Below are 15,382 nucleotides of genomic sequence, written 5' to 3' on the forward strand. Positions count from 1 at the left end.
AAACTAGTGCTGCTGCGATTTGAGTTGTGCGTGGAGTTAATATAACCAATAAGCAGACTCAACTCAATTTGCAACCGTTTTTTTAATGCGGGTTAAAAAAAGCTTGAGTTTTAGCCATACTAGTGACAGTTTACTATATATAGTGGAGTGCACACTCAGCTGGACACATGCAGATCAAGAGATTTATCCTACGGGGGAGCATAGTTTTGTAAAGTTGGTCTGAATTAGAAAAAACTACCCAGAACATATGTTTTCCTCATTTTCTTCGAAAGTTCGAAAAAAACCACGCAAGCATAAGTTTTTGTTTTCTTCGAAAGTCGGAACAAAAAACAAGACTCTTCTTATCAAGGCGAGATGCAAAACGTTTCGACTGACTTTTATAGTGTATAAAAAAGATGCAGATCTTTTATTAAGAAATGTGGATATAAATATCTGCAAATGAAACTCCTAGTGTGAAATATATAGTATATAACTCGCATGTAACAACGCAAGCATATACAATAAGTCACTTTCATCAAAAATAAGAAATGTCATGAATCGCTGAAAATACTTGAACAGCTTTTAATACGAAACAGGACTGCTCCCATATCAGGTCAAAGCCCTGAATGCTCCGACTGCCCCTTAATGCATATCGACATATCAAATAATTTTTGGGAAAAACATTAAAAATCAATAAATTGTAGATAAAATCAAAGATCAAATTTGGGTCGTACGAAGTTAATTCCACCGATTAGCCAGCCTCAATTCAGTTTGGAACAATTTTGTTGTGCGGGATAACTTGCCACGCATAAATAAGTCGCGTTATTCTTTCAGCATGTGAATAAATTCTTCAAAGCGCGCATGATTTAGTCCAGAACGTTACAAAAAAATAACTGGAGGTAAAATATCTTTTAATTTTGAACTCAGGAAGTCGATATCTTCAATGAGATATGAAAATGTTTTCTTAAAAAACATTATTTCGAGCGTCGAAAATCGACTGAATAAAAAGCACACCAAGCATAAATATTCCGTTTTCTTCGAAAGTCGGAACAAATAGCAGTTTCAATGGAATATGATTATATGAATTTCCATAAAAATTGAAGCTATTTAGCTGAGTCAAAAACTCCCCTAACAAAAATTCTCGGATAGCTCAGTAACTCAAAATTTCCAATTGACTACTGACAGAAAAAAAATTCGACCGAAAGAAACACATTTATACAATCTTTTTTGAATGAAAACTACATAATTAATAACTCCATTTTTAATTTGAATTAAAGATAACATACTATGGGCGGCTTATTTAATTCACAAAAGTTTTTAAAATGTAGGCTAGGTTTTCAGTGAAAACTGTTCAATATGCAATTATGGCATACTTGAACTGTTTTTTGTTGTCTATCTAATCTATTTTTGGACTATATGGATAGAACCAACCATACCTCTGAAATATGCAAACTGAAGCTCATTCTCTTGAAGCGTGTCCTTGTGCTTATTATAAACTTCAGGCAACATGTACTTCAGGTACCTAGAACAAACAAAATCATCGCAAGTTTTTTGTGCTCCCAAAAATATATGAATTAAATTTGAGCAATTTGAGTGGTCGAGCCACAGTGGCTGAAACGTATTTTTCTTTATTAGGGTTGTCAATTTTTACCAAAGGGTCATCTAGCTCTTTTGGTTTTGCATGGTTTTCGATTGATTTGGTTGAAAAAAAAAGAAATTAATTAGATCATCACCTCCAGGGGGCGATATACTAGTCGAACTGCGGTCAATAAATAAAAAGAATTTATTCCGCAGGAAAAAAAATTCAGCAAAATATAACGTTTTTTGGCGTGGTTAACCTTTTTTTTTGTAATTTCGGTGCTCGTTGACCATAATAAAGGAAACTTAAGCTCGGAATTTTTGTTCAACATTTTTAGCATGGGTGGATCTATGGTTTGTCGAGCGTGATTTTATAAAAATAAATAATGTTGGTCAAACTGATTTTCCGACCCTTACCCATCCCCCGTAAATCCGCTGTTGCTTGGTAGTATTTGCAACTTTGTTTGGGTTCACACTTCATGTGACTCTTCGAACTTTACTCGACCAAGCTTACCTGGCGTTTGTGCTCTTGAGCACGTGGGTGGTGCAATCTATGGGCTGACTGCTCACGGAGTAATTGAAGTAGAAACAACTGCATCCTGGAAACTTCCCGTCGTGCTCATGCGTGAACAAGATAAACACTGAAACACGTGAAAATGCCCATAGTCATTTCTCTATTTTGATGTCGCTTCTTAGCTCCGAAATAGTTAATAAACAAGAGCTATTGCTAGGCAGTAGCCGGACTTAGAACTAGAAGAAGAAAAAATTTTGCAAAAAAGATTTATTTAATTGTTTCTTTTTTGGAAATTATCGAAACAATTACTTATTCTGTAAGAGATGCGCTGACAAAAACTGTCTGAAAAACTTATTTTAGTGAGCCGTTCTGCAGAAGTTTTTGACCAGTTTCTGTTTTAAATCATTGTTTTTATTTGTTTTGTCATCCTGAACGCTGAATAATCCAATCCGTAATTTCACCACCATCACTTCTGTGTTTGGAAAAAAGTCCATAGGGAAATGAAAGTAAGAGTTTATAAAAGCTTACGGCAAAAAGCTAAGTGCAAGTTATTGTTATCTCTCGGACCGCGCATCGTATTTCTTTTCGCGAGTAGCTAAAAGTTCCTGATATTAAGTGCTCTTCAGAGTTTGAACAGCTTGATATCTATTTGAAAAGCTAGGGGGTGTTGTTGAACCTCATAAAAAATTTAATTCCACCTCGAATAAAGATACACTTGTCGACATTCAAGCAGTAGAGAATGCATTTGTCATTGCCAAAAAAATGTAAAGATATAAAGAATTGAAATTATTCTCTCATATTTAATGTTTTTCAATTAATAATTATACTTTTTTGGCGAATAATTGGGCAGAGTGTGCGTATCAACTGATTTGGTAAAACCACTTTATACTGAAAAAGTTTTTCTTTGTCTGCTTTTTGTCAAAACCCCGAAAATTTTTCGAAAATCATTACTAAAATTATGACTAAAAGTACACTGCTGATTTAAATTATCCGGAGCAAAATTTGAAATTTCAAACGCTTTTTTCTCAAATCGGTTAAGATTAGACAAAAAAATGATGAGAAGAAAAATTGCTTACAATTTCACCAGAATTATTTTGGCTTTTTCAATTAATCAAGAAATACGCTGAAGCCACCAAGTTAATTGATGAAAAAGTTATTTCAAACGAAGCTTCTTGCATGCCTCAACAAAGTGCGAGAAAGGTAGATTATGCGTAAAACTTTTGAAATTTGTTTTAAGCAAAGATTTTGAGTTTTATAAGGTAAAAATGACCTTTTTAATTATCAAGCAAAAAATCTCTTGTACAGATTTTTGGAAGTTTCACTTCTAAAACTATGTTGGGCCGTTTAGGAGGCTTTCTTTTGATATAACTTTTTCTTTTAATTTAGTAGTTTCAGCATTATTTTTGACTTTATAAAAAAACCAAATAGACTCATTTCTGGGATACAGCATTGGATGAGAGTTTCGAAAAAAAAATTGCACAGTATTAATTCTGTTGAAAAATTTTAAGCAGCTTTGGTTATTTTCACTTTTTTTCTAATCTTAACCAAATTTGAGAAAAGCGCGTTTGATATTTTCAATGTTTCGTGTTGTGTCCTGTAAAACTAAACCAGCACTGTATGTATATATTGATGTTCAACTCAAATCCACGAGGTCACAATTTCTGCAAACTTCTTGTAACTGGGCAAAAACTGTGGCGCAGAAAAAAGATTAAATTTTCTGTAACATTAGTTGACTGAAGCAAGTATGGCCGGTTGCTGTGCAATTTGTAATTAACATTCGGCACACTTAAAGTAAAAAAAGCAATGCAGAAAGTGTAAAAATTTTAAAAAAACAGCAAAAAATTGAAAGTTATTTTACATTTTATGAGGTAAGAAGGCATTGAATTAAGTAACAAGCTGCAATCAGATAGTAAGTTTTGCGAAAGTAATGAAGAAATTTAGCATGAACGGGAAAAACTTCTCATTTTAATCATTTCATTTAAGAACTACTCAGCGGTAGATTTATGGGGGCCAAAAAAGCCCTCGCAAACTCTATGGTTTCACCAAAGTGAGCACCGTTTTTTTTCAAAGTGTTGGTGATTTCTTGTCTGAATCAATTTCACATTCTGTGAAATTAAAGGTCCTTTTAATTTAGGTTATGTGTTAATTGCTACGGTTACCCACTATTCCAACTGTTTTACAACTACTCCTTCTCCATGTTGAACAACGGGGAGATGTGCGGGTTACGCATGAGAGACAGTGAGTGGGTGACATGCGTTTGTGGTGGGGTAGACTTCAGGGGAAGTGGGTGAGGAAGGGGGTTTAAGTAGGGGTATGGTTGAACGAGAAACGTAAACGTTCGGAATGAACGTGTTTGTTCAGATTCGAGTGAAAAAAGCCTGCGAAAAGTGATTTAGACTGTTCCCATCTACAAAAACAATCAAAACTTAGTTTTTTAACCAAAAAAGTCGATTATTTGGAACAAAAATGGATTATAATCGATTTCAATGGGTTACAATGGATTTAAGTTTTTCGAAAGCAATAGATTACACAGAGCTTTGCATCACTTGCTTAAAAACGCAAGCATAGAAATGCAAGCAGCTAGCAAAACGAAATGAAACAGAAATAGCAAAATTGAAAAAAAAAATGGTAAAAATGAAAATATTTTCAAAAAACATGCAAAAAAAGTACCATCAAACATTTTTTAGTTTTTACCAGTGACCACAGCAAAAATTGTGTGAATGGATGCCCATTGAGCCGAAAAGAAAAATAAAAAAAAAAGTCATGAAAAATTTTGAGCAATTATTTTGTAATACTTTGAATTTTTGCAACACAAATACCTTTTTTTAAACCAATCACTCGTTTTACCCCTTGAAGCAACACAAATAAAAAAACTATACCGATAACATTAAAACAAAACCATTAATGACAAAGAAATTTTTCAAGCGAAATTTTGTAATCGATTACAAAACTGTTTATACAAGTCAGGGTATTTAAATTTCTAAGTTACACGAATATATCAAAAATACCTGTATTTACGATTAAAATTGCTGACAACATGAAAGAATTTTTTGCGCTGTGGCATCTAAGCCGACAAACAGGCCGGAAAAAAAATTGCCGGAAAAAATGTTCGTTTTCACGCACACTGAAAAAACAAGGTCCGGTTCAACTCTTGACCATAGGGTGCAAAGGCAACCAAGTTACCTCTAGGGCAAATCGGAACAAAATTGAAAGTTTTCAGAAGCAAGTTAGATTTGTACGGAAAAGTGTTTACTGGAGAATTTAGTTCCCAATTGCAAGTGACTTTTGCTCTCGCAAGTGTACTAATGACCTTAAAACCCATTACGTTTTCTATTTGTCACAAGAATATATAGACATTGTATCCAACAAAATCCCTTACAGTCAATTTTTATTCAAAGAATTTCAAGGAAAAAACGGATATACAATCAGAGGTCAGGTGGAGGTGGTTGGAAGTTTTGAAAGAAGGAGCGCTTGCCTCTTTTTTCTAAATCCACATGTTTTGGATTTTGGATCACATTGCCTGCTTCAGTTCGAATTGGATTGATTTCTGAGGTGGGTTAAAGGTTACGAAACTGGCCAGCTGTAAATTTACGTAGTAAAGCTGGGCTACGATTTTTTTCAGACCCCAAATAGGCCTGATCTTAAAGTTTTACAGCGTTACCCAGCTTTACCTTAAAACTTTACAAAATTTAACAATCGAAACTGAAAAATTACAAGATTTTGAGTGCTAATTGAGAGACGGAAATGTTGCGCTAATTAATTATCCCAAATTGATCAAAATGGCAACTTTTAAAGCCTCACAGCATTTTATAAAATGGTGGTTTTAGTTGATTTAATCTCTTTTTTTGGTTGATGCAATTTTTCATCAATAAATCAGACAGTATTAAAAAGTTTCCGTCAAAATTTATAGTTAAATAGGAGAATTTTGTCCAGAGAGAAAAAAACTAGAAGGTCTCCGGAAATCGAGCGAAAACCTATGGAAGCGTCGATTGCAAAATGTTGCAGAAAAAAACTTCACATTAAAATCATGCCAGACTTGTCCAGTAATATTTGAGGCAGACTTTATGGCGGAGGATCATCCAACCTCAAGGCTTGATGTTGCTATGTTCTTGATGTCGCGGGGTTGTAAATTTTTCATAAAAATTCTTGAAAGTGTTGCGTATACACCAATTCCTTGTTGGCATCTGTCTAACTTTTGACGGCATCATCATCAGAGGTTTGAATATGTTAAGAACTCTGTGTTGACATTTTTGAGGCAAGCGCAAGCATTTTTTTTATCGGAAGTTCCTAAAGTTCATCATTTGTCTCTAGTTGTGAAACAAATTTACATTTCAAATGAATCGATTAACCAGATAAAAAGAAATACATAATTGCTCAATTTTTTGAATTTCCAGATTTTCAGCAGTATCAGCGTCATAAAATAGGTTGTTTGGCCGGAACTATCATTGATGTTTTATGATTAACTACGCAGATTTCATTCAAATCTGTAGTGCGTCTAGACTTTTAACGAAGGGCATTAACGGGGAGGGGAGCGTTTTGTGAGAGCGCTCTGAAATAGACCCTAACAAAACGATATCTAATTAATTTTTCATAAGGGATTAACTCTAGTTTCTTCGATTGGTTAAGCGGAGGTTTAGAAACTACCTGAAAATAAATAATTTCAAAAATCAAAATAAATTAAATATTTAAGCAAAAACTATCAGAACAAACTAAAACAATTGTTCAGATCACCTGTTCGTTTTTCCAAGGATTTTGATGTGACAGAGAAATCTGAGAGAGGAACAGAAGGCCTCATGACTATCTCTCAGGCTAAAATCAATAATTTTAAATGCAACTTTTGAACATCATGATTGCTTTATTAGCTTCAAAACTATTGATTCATTTTTATTACAAATGTTCCGACCTTTTATGCAATTTTACACAGAGTTTTTGTCTTTCGTATGACATAGTAGAAAAAAATCCAAGAATTTTGATTTGATTTTCCAAGTTGAAATACAAACGAAGTTGTTCGTATCAGGGCGAAGCACGCAATTTTCTGAATGTTCTATGAGGTACCTAAATTAGCTTTTTCTGATTTAACCAGTTTAGCCCGTCTTTTTAACTTGAGGTCTAAGAAACATTTTTTGTCAGGCTCAAAAATAATTCCAGCTAATTTTTCTCTCTTCCGATGACACATTAATTAGACAATTTAGCCTGCCTCAAACCAATATGAAATTTAGCCCTTACAATATGCGGTGAAAGAAACTTTCTGTGAAACATTTTATACTTTCAAACTTAAGACATATGCCAAGACTCCTTTTTTCAGACCGTATAAAAAATTGGCTAAAATGCTAAACAAAAAGTCAGGCGAGAAAATCACACCAAGCGCAAATATTGCTTCTTTTTCTTGAAGGTTTAGAACAACAAGCTTACTGCCCTCCTTGTATTTGCAGCCGTTTCCTTGAAACAGAGTTGACAAAATTCAAAAACATTTCATATAAATTTGACAAAAATTGTTGTTAATTTTCATCTCATTAAAATAAAATAAATCCCTCATCTAGTTGACAAATGTTTTGGACGACCATGTTGCTTCGAGTCACTTTGTAATGATTTAGCTTGTTACGCATGCTATGCGTTAACCAAAGTTTAATTTTCAGGTTAATTAACAAACCACAATAAATGGTTTTATAAATTTCAGTTTTTTCTCTGCGAAATTTTACGCAGAAAATTTGACTTTCGTATAATATAGTAGGATGATTGCTTTCCACAATTAACTTTTTGATTTTCAAAAATAAAATATAAACAAATCTGCTCGTATCAGGGCGAAGCCTTGAATTTTCCGACTGCCTTTTAAGGTCTATTGAGCAGTAATATCACGAAAAAATTAATTATATTGAAATTAAATTTCGAACTCTTTTCTAGATTTTGCGATTTTTTCTAAAAATTAGCCCCCCCCATACGCCATACAAAGTTAAAAAAAAGGATATTTTTTGCTCCTTTTAACACATCAATTACGGCAAATAAGTCATTGCTTCTCTTAACCAATTTGGAACGATTTCTAAGACGGATTCAACCTCAGCTTATGTATCAATAGCGCGAAATATATCGCGCGTTAATTGTCCCAAACTGCCAAAATGGCAATTCTTAAGACCTCATAACTGTACAAAAAATGATCAGAGGAAAATTTTTTAAATTTAAGCTCACGACAACTAAATTTTTCGAATGATAATTTAAAAATTCCGTCAGAAATGGCTAGTTAAAAAGTCGAATTTTGTCCGAAGAAAAAAAAATCCACCCAATCACGAATAATCCATTATTTTTGTTACAAAAGTCGGAACGACAAGGTTGCTCGTATCAGGACGAAGCCCAGAAATTTCTGAATGTCCTATAAGGTATCTAGTTTAGCTGAAAAATGTTAGCATTTAAAAAAATTCTTTTTAAACAAATCTTAACCACCCATGCTAATCAAATAATAACGTTTTCACTTTTTTTAATGAGCAAATATAAATAATTTTTGTAACACAAGATCTAAGCAATAAATTTGTTAGGTTCAATAATAAATCCTATTTGGAATTGATTCAATCTATTTCGAAATAAAAACTGTTTATTATCTCATCTGGTTGAGCATTACTTGTACAATTTTGCCTGCCTCAAATCAATATAGAGCTTTGCGTAGCCTAATTTTTTGCCCTTCATGTGCGCATTAAGAGAAAATTTCATTTTAAATAACCAATGTTTTTGATATCAAGGCGTATGACAAAACTCAGGGCGTATAAAAGTGGCAGTGTCAATTTTTTAAATATTCAAAGAACAACAAGTTTTTTGTGATTTTACTGCCCCCACTGTAACTGCAGCAGTTTCCTGGATTCAAAATCCATAAATTTCGAATTTTTTTTTTAATTTTGAAAAAATTGTGTTGTTAATTTTCAAAACACGCAATATCTAGTAAACACCCGGGTTGACCAAAAATGCTTATCCTACAATTTCCATATATGAAAAATGCTTATCCTACAAAGTCCTACAGTTTCATAGACTCAGAAAATTGTAAAAAAAAACTCTATGATAAGCATTTTTTCATAAATGAAAAGTGTAGGATAAGCATTTTTTCATCAACCAGAAAATTGATTTTTTCTAAATTTTATTTCTCAAAATTTTTGGGATGTGTTCGTGACCGAACGCAAGTGACTAAACCCATGGTGTATTCAACACTAGAGTTCCCAAAAGGTTGATCGTCTGTCATTGACAATGCATTGGAAACGATCTGAATTGTAAACGTGATTACTTCACAAATCATATAGTGAAAGCATCAAACTTTTGAATTTTGGCAAAATTTTTCAACGATGATTTTTTTGAAAATGAATTTTCAACTTAACAGACATTGATCAAGGCATATATAAACATGCCATACAAAAAAAAACAGGAATTTTTAGCCTGTTTAAAAAAAGTTATCCAGAGAAACGGAAAAAAACTGCAATTTTTGTGCATCGTGGACTACGTTATGCATACAAAAAGTTAAAATATGTATGCAAAATTTTTTTTGATAATGTTTGTTTGAGTGCAAAATTCGAAAAAGAAATTGATCTGAGTTGAAAAAAAAAAACGAAAAAATTTTTGTGGCAATTTCAATTTTACTTGGAATGTTTTTTTAAATTGTATGAAAATTGTATGACTAGCATTTTTCCATACATTTGATGTAGGCAATTGTATGATAAGCATTTTCGGTGTGGGAAATGTAAGATAAGCATTTTTGATTTATGGAGGTTAACCCGGGCACTATAAATCTCTCATCTAGTTGCCAATTGTTTGGGACGACCAAGTTGTTTCGAGTAAGTTTAAAATCAATTCAGTTGCAATGCACGCTATGCGTTAACAGAAAATTACAGAGCAAGCAAAAATTATCTTAAATTTACCCATGTGTCTACCTACTCAGGGGCGGATCTAGGATTTTCTCGAGGGGGGGGGCGGATTTTCAAAAAGAAATCGAAAATTTTGACGACCTTTTTTTTGTAGGTCGACCAAAATGATTTTTGAGCTCTCCCAAAGCACTGTTTTGCCCCTACTTTGGCAAAATGTTCTGCGCCGCAATCAAATTTTAAAAAAAACAGTCAAAAAAAGCGTTTTTAGGAACTTTTTGGAAAATTTTGACCAAAAAATTGCGTTTTTTCGGCGCGCGCTCCCCCATCAAGTTTAGTAAAAATTGGCGCCCAAGGCGCCTTTAGAAAAGTTTTAGGGTCGGTCGGCCAAAAGTGGATTTATTAAAAAGTACTAAAGGGGGGACCCTTTGGGTCCGCAGGGTGTCGAATCCCTGAGGGGGGGGGGGCGTTCGCCTCCCCCCTCTAAATCCGCCCCTGTGTCTACTAAAATTGAGAGGGCCGCTGACTTTTTAGTTTATATATTTTTTTTTAGCTCAGGACATTATTTTATTTTAGTTATTTTAATGAAATGGTTAATTATAAGATGAAATTTTTGCTGAATAACACCTTTTCAGAGCAAAACTTTTCGTCACAATGTTTCGCTGTAGTCTGAACCATTAATTTCATCACAGCAATTGAATGACAATTTCTAGTTAGTTTTCTTTCAGAAGTTTGTCGTTTTTAAAACGATTTTGCTCATTTTCATTAAATTCTTGCATTTTTCCCATTTAGGAATACTTGCGCTGTCACATGGAGAACGGTTGCAAGATAGTCCGATCATGTCCCATGGTTAAAACGGAATGGTAGGAAATTTATCCGCAGGTGAAATGGAAATGCTGAAAACTACTTTTACTCGTAAAATTACCGTGAAAATAGTTTTCAACTTGAAATTACCACCATTTGTGCGCGTTTTTGATGTGCGTCGCTAATCTGCATTTTTTTTAGTAAAAGAGATAATGCGAGACACACTTTTTAAAAACTTGCCAATGCGAGAATTCTGTATAAATTTAACTAATAGAAATAGTTATATATCTTTTCAATGCGAGAGAACAAATTTTGATGCAACACTCGCACTGGATTTCCATGAAAAATAATTGATTATATTGTCATTTTATAGTCAGTATAAAATAACAAAAATAATCGATTATAATCCATCAAAAATAGAATATAATCATAAAAGTTTTTTAATCATTATAGTCAAATATTATTAATTGTAATCAATTTTAATGTATTTTTGGGAAGAAATTGGGAATGTTGCAATTTTTTTTAAACTGTCTCATTTTTTTCTTGCAGTTGCTACGTATTACGTTTTATAAAGTTTTTCTTTTCACATAAGATTTCATTTATTTACGTTTTCTCTATTTTTTCTATACTACGTAAACTCCATCTTTTAATTACCATCTTCCCCAGTTTACCCCCCCCCCCCCCCACAGTTTACCCCTCGTCAGTTTACCATCCGCCCCCTCCCCCCACCAAGTTTACCCCTCCTCAGTTTAACCCCCCCCCCCATCTTAGTTTGATCCCCCATCCCCCTCCATTAACCGAACGTGGGCGGGGTAAAAAATGTAGGAAGGGGGGGGGGGGTTAGAACAAAAACTTGGGCGAGGGGCTTAAAATGGAGAATGGGTGTAAATAGGTGTTGTTCACACTGAGTAATCCTTATTTTTTAAACTTTCTTAAATTTTAATTCATTCCTTAATTCGTTCAATATAAACTTATATTCGTTCTTTAGAAACCAAAAAACGATTGTAGATTTGATTACATCTGTTAACTTCAGCTGAAGTCATCTTATGTTTTAAAAATTATCGTCTTCTTTTGATTTGATCATCAAATTTTTTTCATTAATATAAGTTTTTGAAAAAACTGGATAAAAATAGGCTTTTTAGGCATTTTTTTTGGAAAACTTTGGCCAAAGTAAACGCGCTTTTTTGGCTCATGTTCGCCGCTTAAAATTAGTATATATTGGCGCCTTTAGAAGACTTTTGGGGTCCGTCACTAAAAACAGATATCTCAAAATAGTACAAAGGGGGAACTAACCCAAAATCCGCCCCAGTTTTTAAGGCCTATAGCTTCGCATGTTGTGAAACAGTTGAAATATTGTTTGAATTTAAACATTCTCACTGAAAAAAGTCAAAATCGGCCCGTATCCAACGTAAAGAGTCGCATCCAACGTAAATCAAAATTCCAAAATCAACTGATTGAACAACTGGATTACGTTTTTGCGGAAAAGTTTAGTAGCAGAAACGCTTAACTTCAAACAAGAGTGTATAACAATCATGCAAAAAAATCAAAATGCGATATGGCTTAAGCGTCTCGTATGGTCTCAAAAACAGTAAGTTGCTGGCCTCCATTCAATTTTATTTGATTTATTTTATCGTTTACAGTGATGATTTAAATAAACCGGACAAAATGCGTTAAACTTGAAATTTAAAACGCATTTTTCTCAAATTGGGTTGAGTTTTGATGAAAACTTATGAAGACAAAATTTGCTTAAAATTTTGGCAGAATTAATATGGTTTAATTTATTTTGCGAAATTCGGGCCCGAAAATTTACCCCAAAAATGGGTAATTTTGGCTTTTCTTAGTTAATCAAAAATTACGCCAAAAATACTCGGACAATCACAGACATAATTATATCAAAGTGAGCCCCTTACGTAGCCCAACAAACTTTAAGAAGGGTATTTTCTCCAAAGCCCACTACGGCCCCTAAGCCCACTACGGCTTTCTACGAAACTCAGAACAACAAAGTTTTCATAACCGGGTTTTTGGGGATCAACTCCGAGTCTTCGCAACTCAAAAATGTGTTTGGATTCCCGGTTGCAGACAAAAAATTGGACAATTTGGGATTTTTCCAACAACATATTAAAAATCAAACTGAAAAGAGTGCAATAAATTACCGTCTAGGAGTCTGAGAACTTTTAAAAAGGTTCTAAGAACATAAACTCTTTAAGAACATTAAAAAAGGACCTTTAGAAGTCTTTGTGGCGAGATCTATTAATGAATCCGCATTGAATTAGAATCAATTCAGCAAACCAGAAAAGGAAACAAAAGACAGCTATCGCTCTCTCTAAATTTATTCAAACTTCGAGCATGTAAAAAGATCAGCATCCACTTCAGAGCCGTCAATCGTTGCCATGTTTAATAAAAGCTCAAATGGAAATTAGAAGCCGAAGAAGTGCCTGCTACTTTTTGAATGCTGCTGGGTAAATAGAACGACAAGATTCTGAAATTTTAAATGATTTATTCTATCGTTTACATGCGTGTATGCGGTATGCGTGTTTTAAAACGCCACATGACGAGGGTTAATTAAACATTGCTGCTCTTAATAACTCTGTTAAATAACTTTACGGATATGGAGAAGATTTTAGGGAGAAGATTCAAGGCACTTAAATTAAAATCGCTGATGAAGGACTTTAAAATAGTCAAAATAGCTTCACTCATTTCAGGTTCAGGCGCTACAATGAAAAAATCTTCAAACTTTCATATATACCAAGGGTTTCCAAACTGAGCATATAGAAACAAATCTTCATCAATTTTGGTCATCTAAGTAATTTCATACCAAATGTTTCTAATGGTGGTCTTAGCTAATTTAGTTGTGATTTCTTTTTGTGATAGCGATCAACTAGTCATTTACAATGTCTTAAAGAAACTGTTTTGATGGGTTGCCAAAAACTTTTTCAGGCAAATATTTTTAGTTGCTTTTCCAGCGCTTTTTGTTTCTGAAAGTAGTGCCTTTCCTGAGCAATAAAATGACAGGTTCGTTCTCCTATATCCATTATTAAAGTTTTTTTTTAATTTCTACTGCAATTATGCACACTTTCATGACAAAAATTTACTTCAATCAAGCGACATTAGTCTAAACGCCAGTCCGCCACTGAAAATTTCTGTGAAACATTTTATATTTTCAAACTTAAGACATATAACAAGACTCCTTTTTTCAGACCGTATAAAAAATTCCCTAAAAATGCTAAACAAAAAGTCAGGCAAGAAAATCACACCAAGCGCAAATATTGCTTCTTCCTCTTGAAGATTTAGAACAACAAGCTTACTGCCCTCCGGGTATCTGCAGCCGTTTCCTTGAAACAGAGTTGACAAAATTCGAAAACATTTTTTATAAATTTGACAAAATTTGTTCTTTATTTTCATCTCATTAAAATAAAATAAGTCCCTCATCTAGTTGACAAATTATTTTGGACGACCATGTTGCTTCGAGTCACTTTGTAATGATTCAGCTTGTTACGCATGCTATGCGTTAACCGAAGTTTAATTTTCACGTTAATTAACAAACCACAATAAATGGTTTTATAACTTTCATTTTTTTCTCTGCGAAATTTTACGCAGAAAATTTGACGTAGTATAATATAGTAGGATAATTGTTTTCCACAATTAACTTTTTGATTTTCAAAAATAAAATACAAACGAATCTGCTCGTATCGGGGCGAAGCCCTGAATGTTCCGACTGCCTTTTAAGGTCTATTGAGCAGTATTATCGCAAAAAAATTAATTGTAATGAAATAAATTCTGAAATTTTTTTCTGGAATTTGCGATTTTTTTTAAAAATTATCCCCCCCCCCCCACAACGTTTTAAAAAATGATAATTTTTGCTCCTTTTTACAAATCAATTACGGCAAATAAGTCATGGCTTCTCTTAACCAATTTGGCTTCCTCTTAATGATTTCTAAGACGGATTGAACCTCAGCTTATGTATTAATAGCGCGAAATATATCGCGCGTTTATTGTCCCATACTGCCAAAAAGGCAATTTTTAAAACCCCAAAACTGTACGAAAAATGATCAGAGGAAAATCTTTTTAAGTTTAAGCTCACGACAACTAAATTGTTTGAATAATATTTAAAAAATTCCGTCAGCAATGACTAGTTAAAAAGTCGAAGCATGTCTGAAGAAAAAAAATCCTCCCGAGCACGAATATTCCATTATTTTGCTCACAAAAGTCGGAACAACAAGGTTGCTCGTATCAGGACAAAGCCCAGAAATTTCTGAATGTCCTATAAGGTATCTAGTTTAGCTGAAAAATGTTAGCATTTAAAAGAAATCATTTATAACAAATCTTAACCACTCATGCGAATCAAATAATAACGTTTTCACTTTTTTCAATGAGCAAATATAAATAAGTTGTGTAACACAAGATCTAAGCAATAAATTTGTTAGGTTCAAAGATACATCCTATTTGGAATTGATTCATCCTATTTCGAAATAAAAACTTTTTATTCTCTCATCTGGTTGAGCAATACTTGTACAATTTTGCCTGCCTCAAATCAATATGAAGCTTTTGCGTAGCCTAAATTTTTGCCCTTCCTGTACGCGTTAAGAGAAAACTTCATTTTAAATATTCAATGTTTTTGAGTTCAAAGCTTATGACTAAACTCAGGGCGTAGAGAAGTGTCAGTGTCAACTTTTTA

At 33.5% G+C, this 15,382-nt stretch overlaps 1 protein-coding gene across 1 annotated transcript in view; it reads right to left on the minus strand.

Annotated features, from left to right (window-relative positions):
- Nucleotides 1-15,382, minus strand: part of LOC134839353 (proton-activated chloride channel-like) — an 89,780-nt gene that overhangs the window by 30,189 nt on the left and 44,209 nt on the right. Inside the window, exons 4-5 of the mRNA XM_063854871.1 lie at nucleotides 2,072-2,198; nucleotides 1,416-1,501 (exon numbers count right to left, since the gene is read on the minus strand). Coding sequence (XP_063710941.1) covers nucleotides 1,416-1,501; nucleotides 2,072-2,198 — 213 coding nt within the window. The remainder of the gene's footprint in view (nucleotides 1-1,415; nucleotides 1,502-2,071; nucleotides 2,199-15,382) is intronic.

This window comes from Symsagittifera roscoffensis, chromosome 2 (assembly GCF_963678635.1).
Source record: "Symsagittifera roscoffensis chromosome 2, txSymRosc1.1, whole genome shotgun sequence".
Classification (NCBI taxonomy): Eukaryota; Metazoa; Xenacoelomorpha; order Acoela; family Convolutidae; genus Symsagittifera; species Symsagittifera roscoffensis.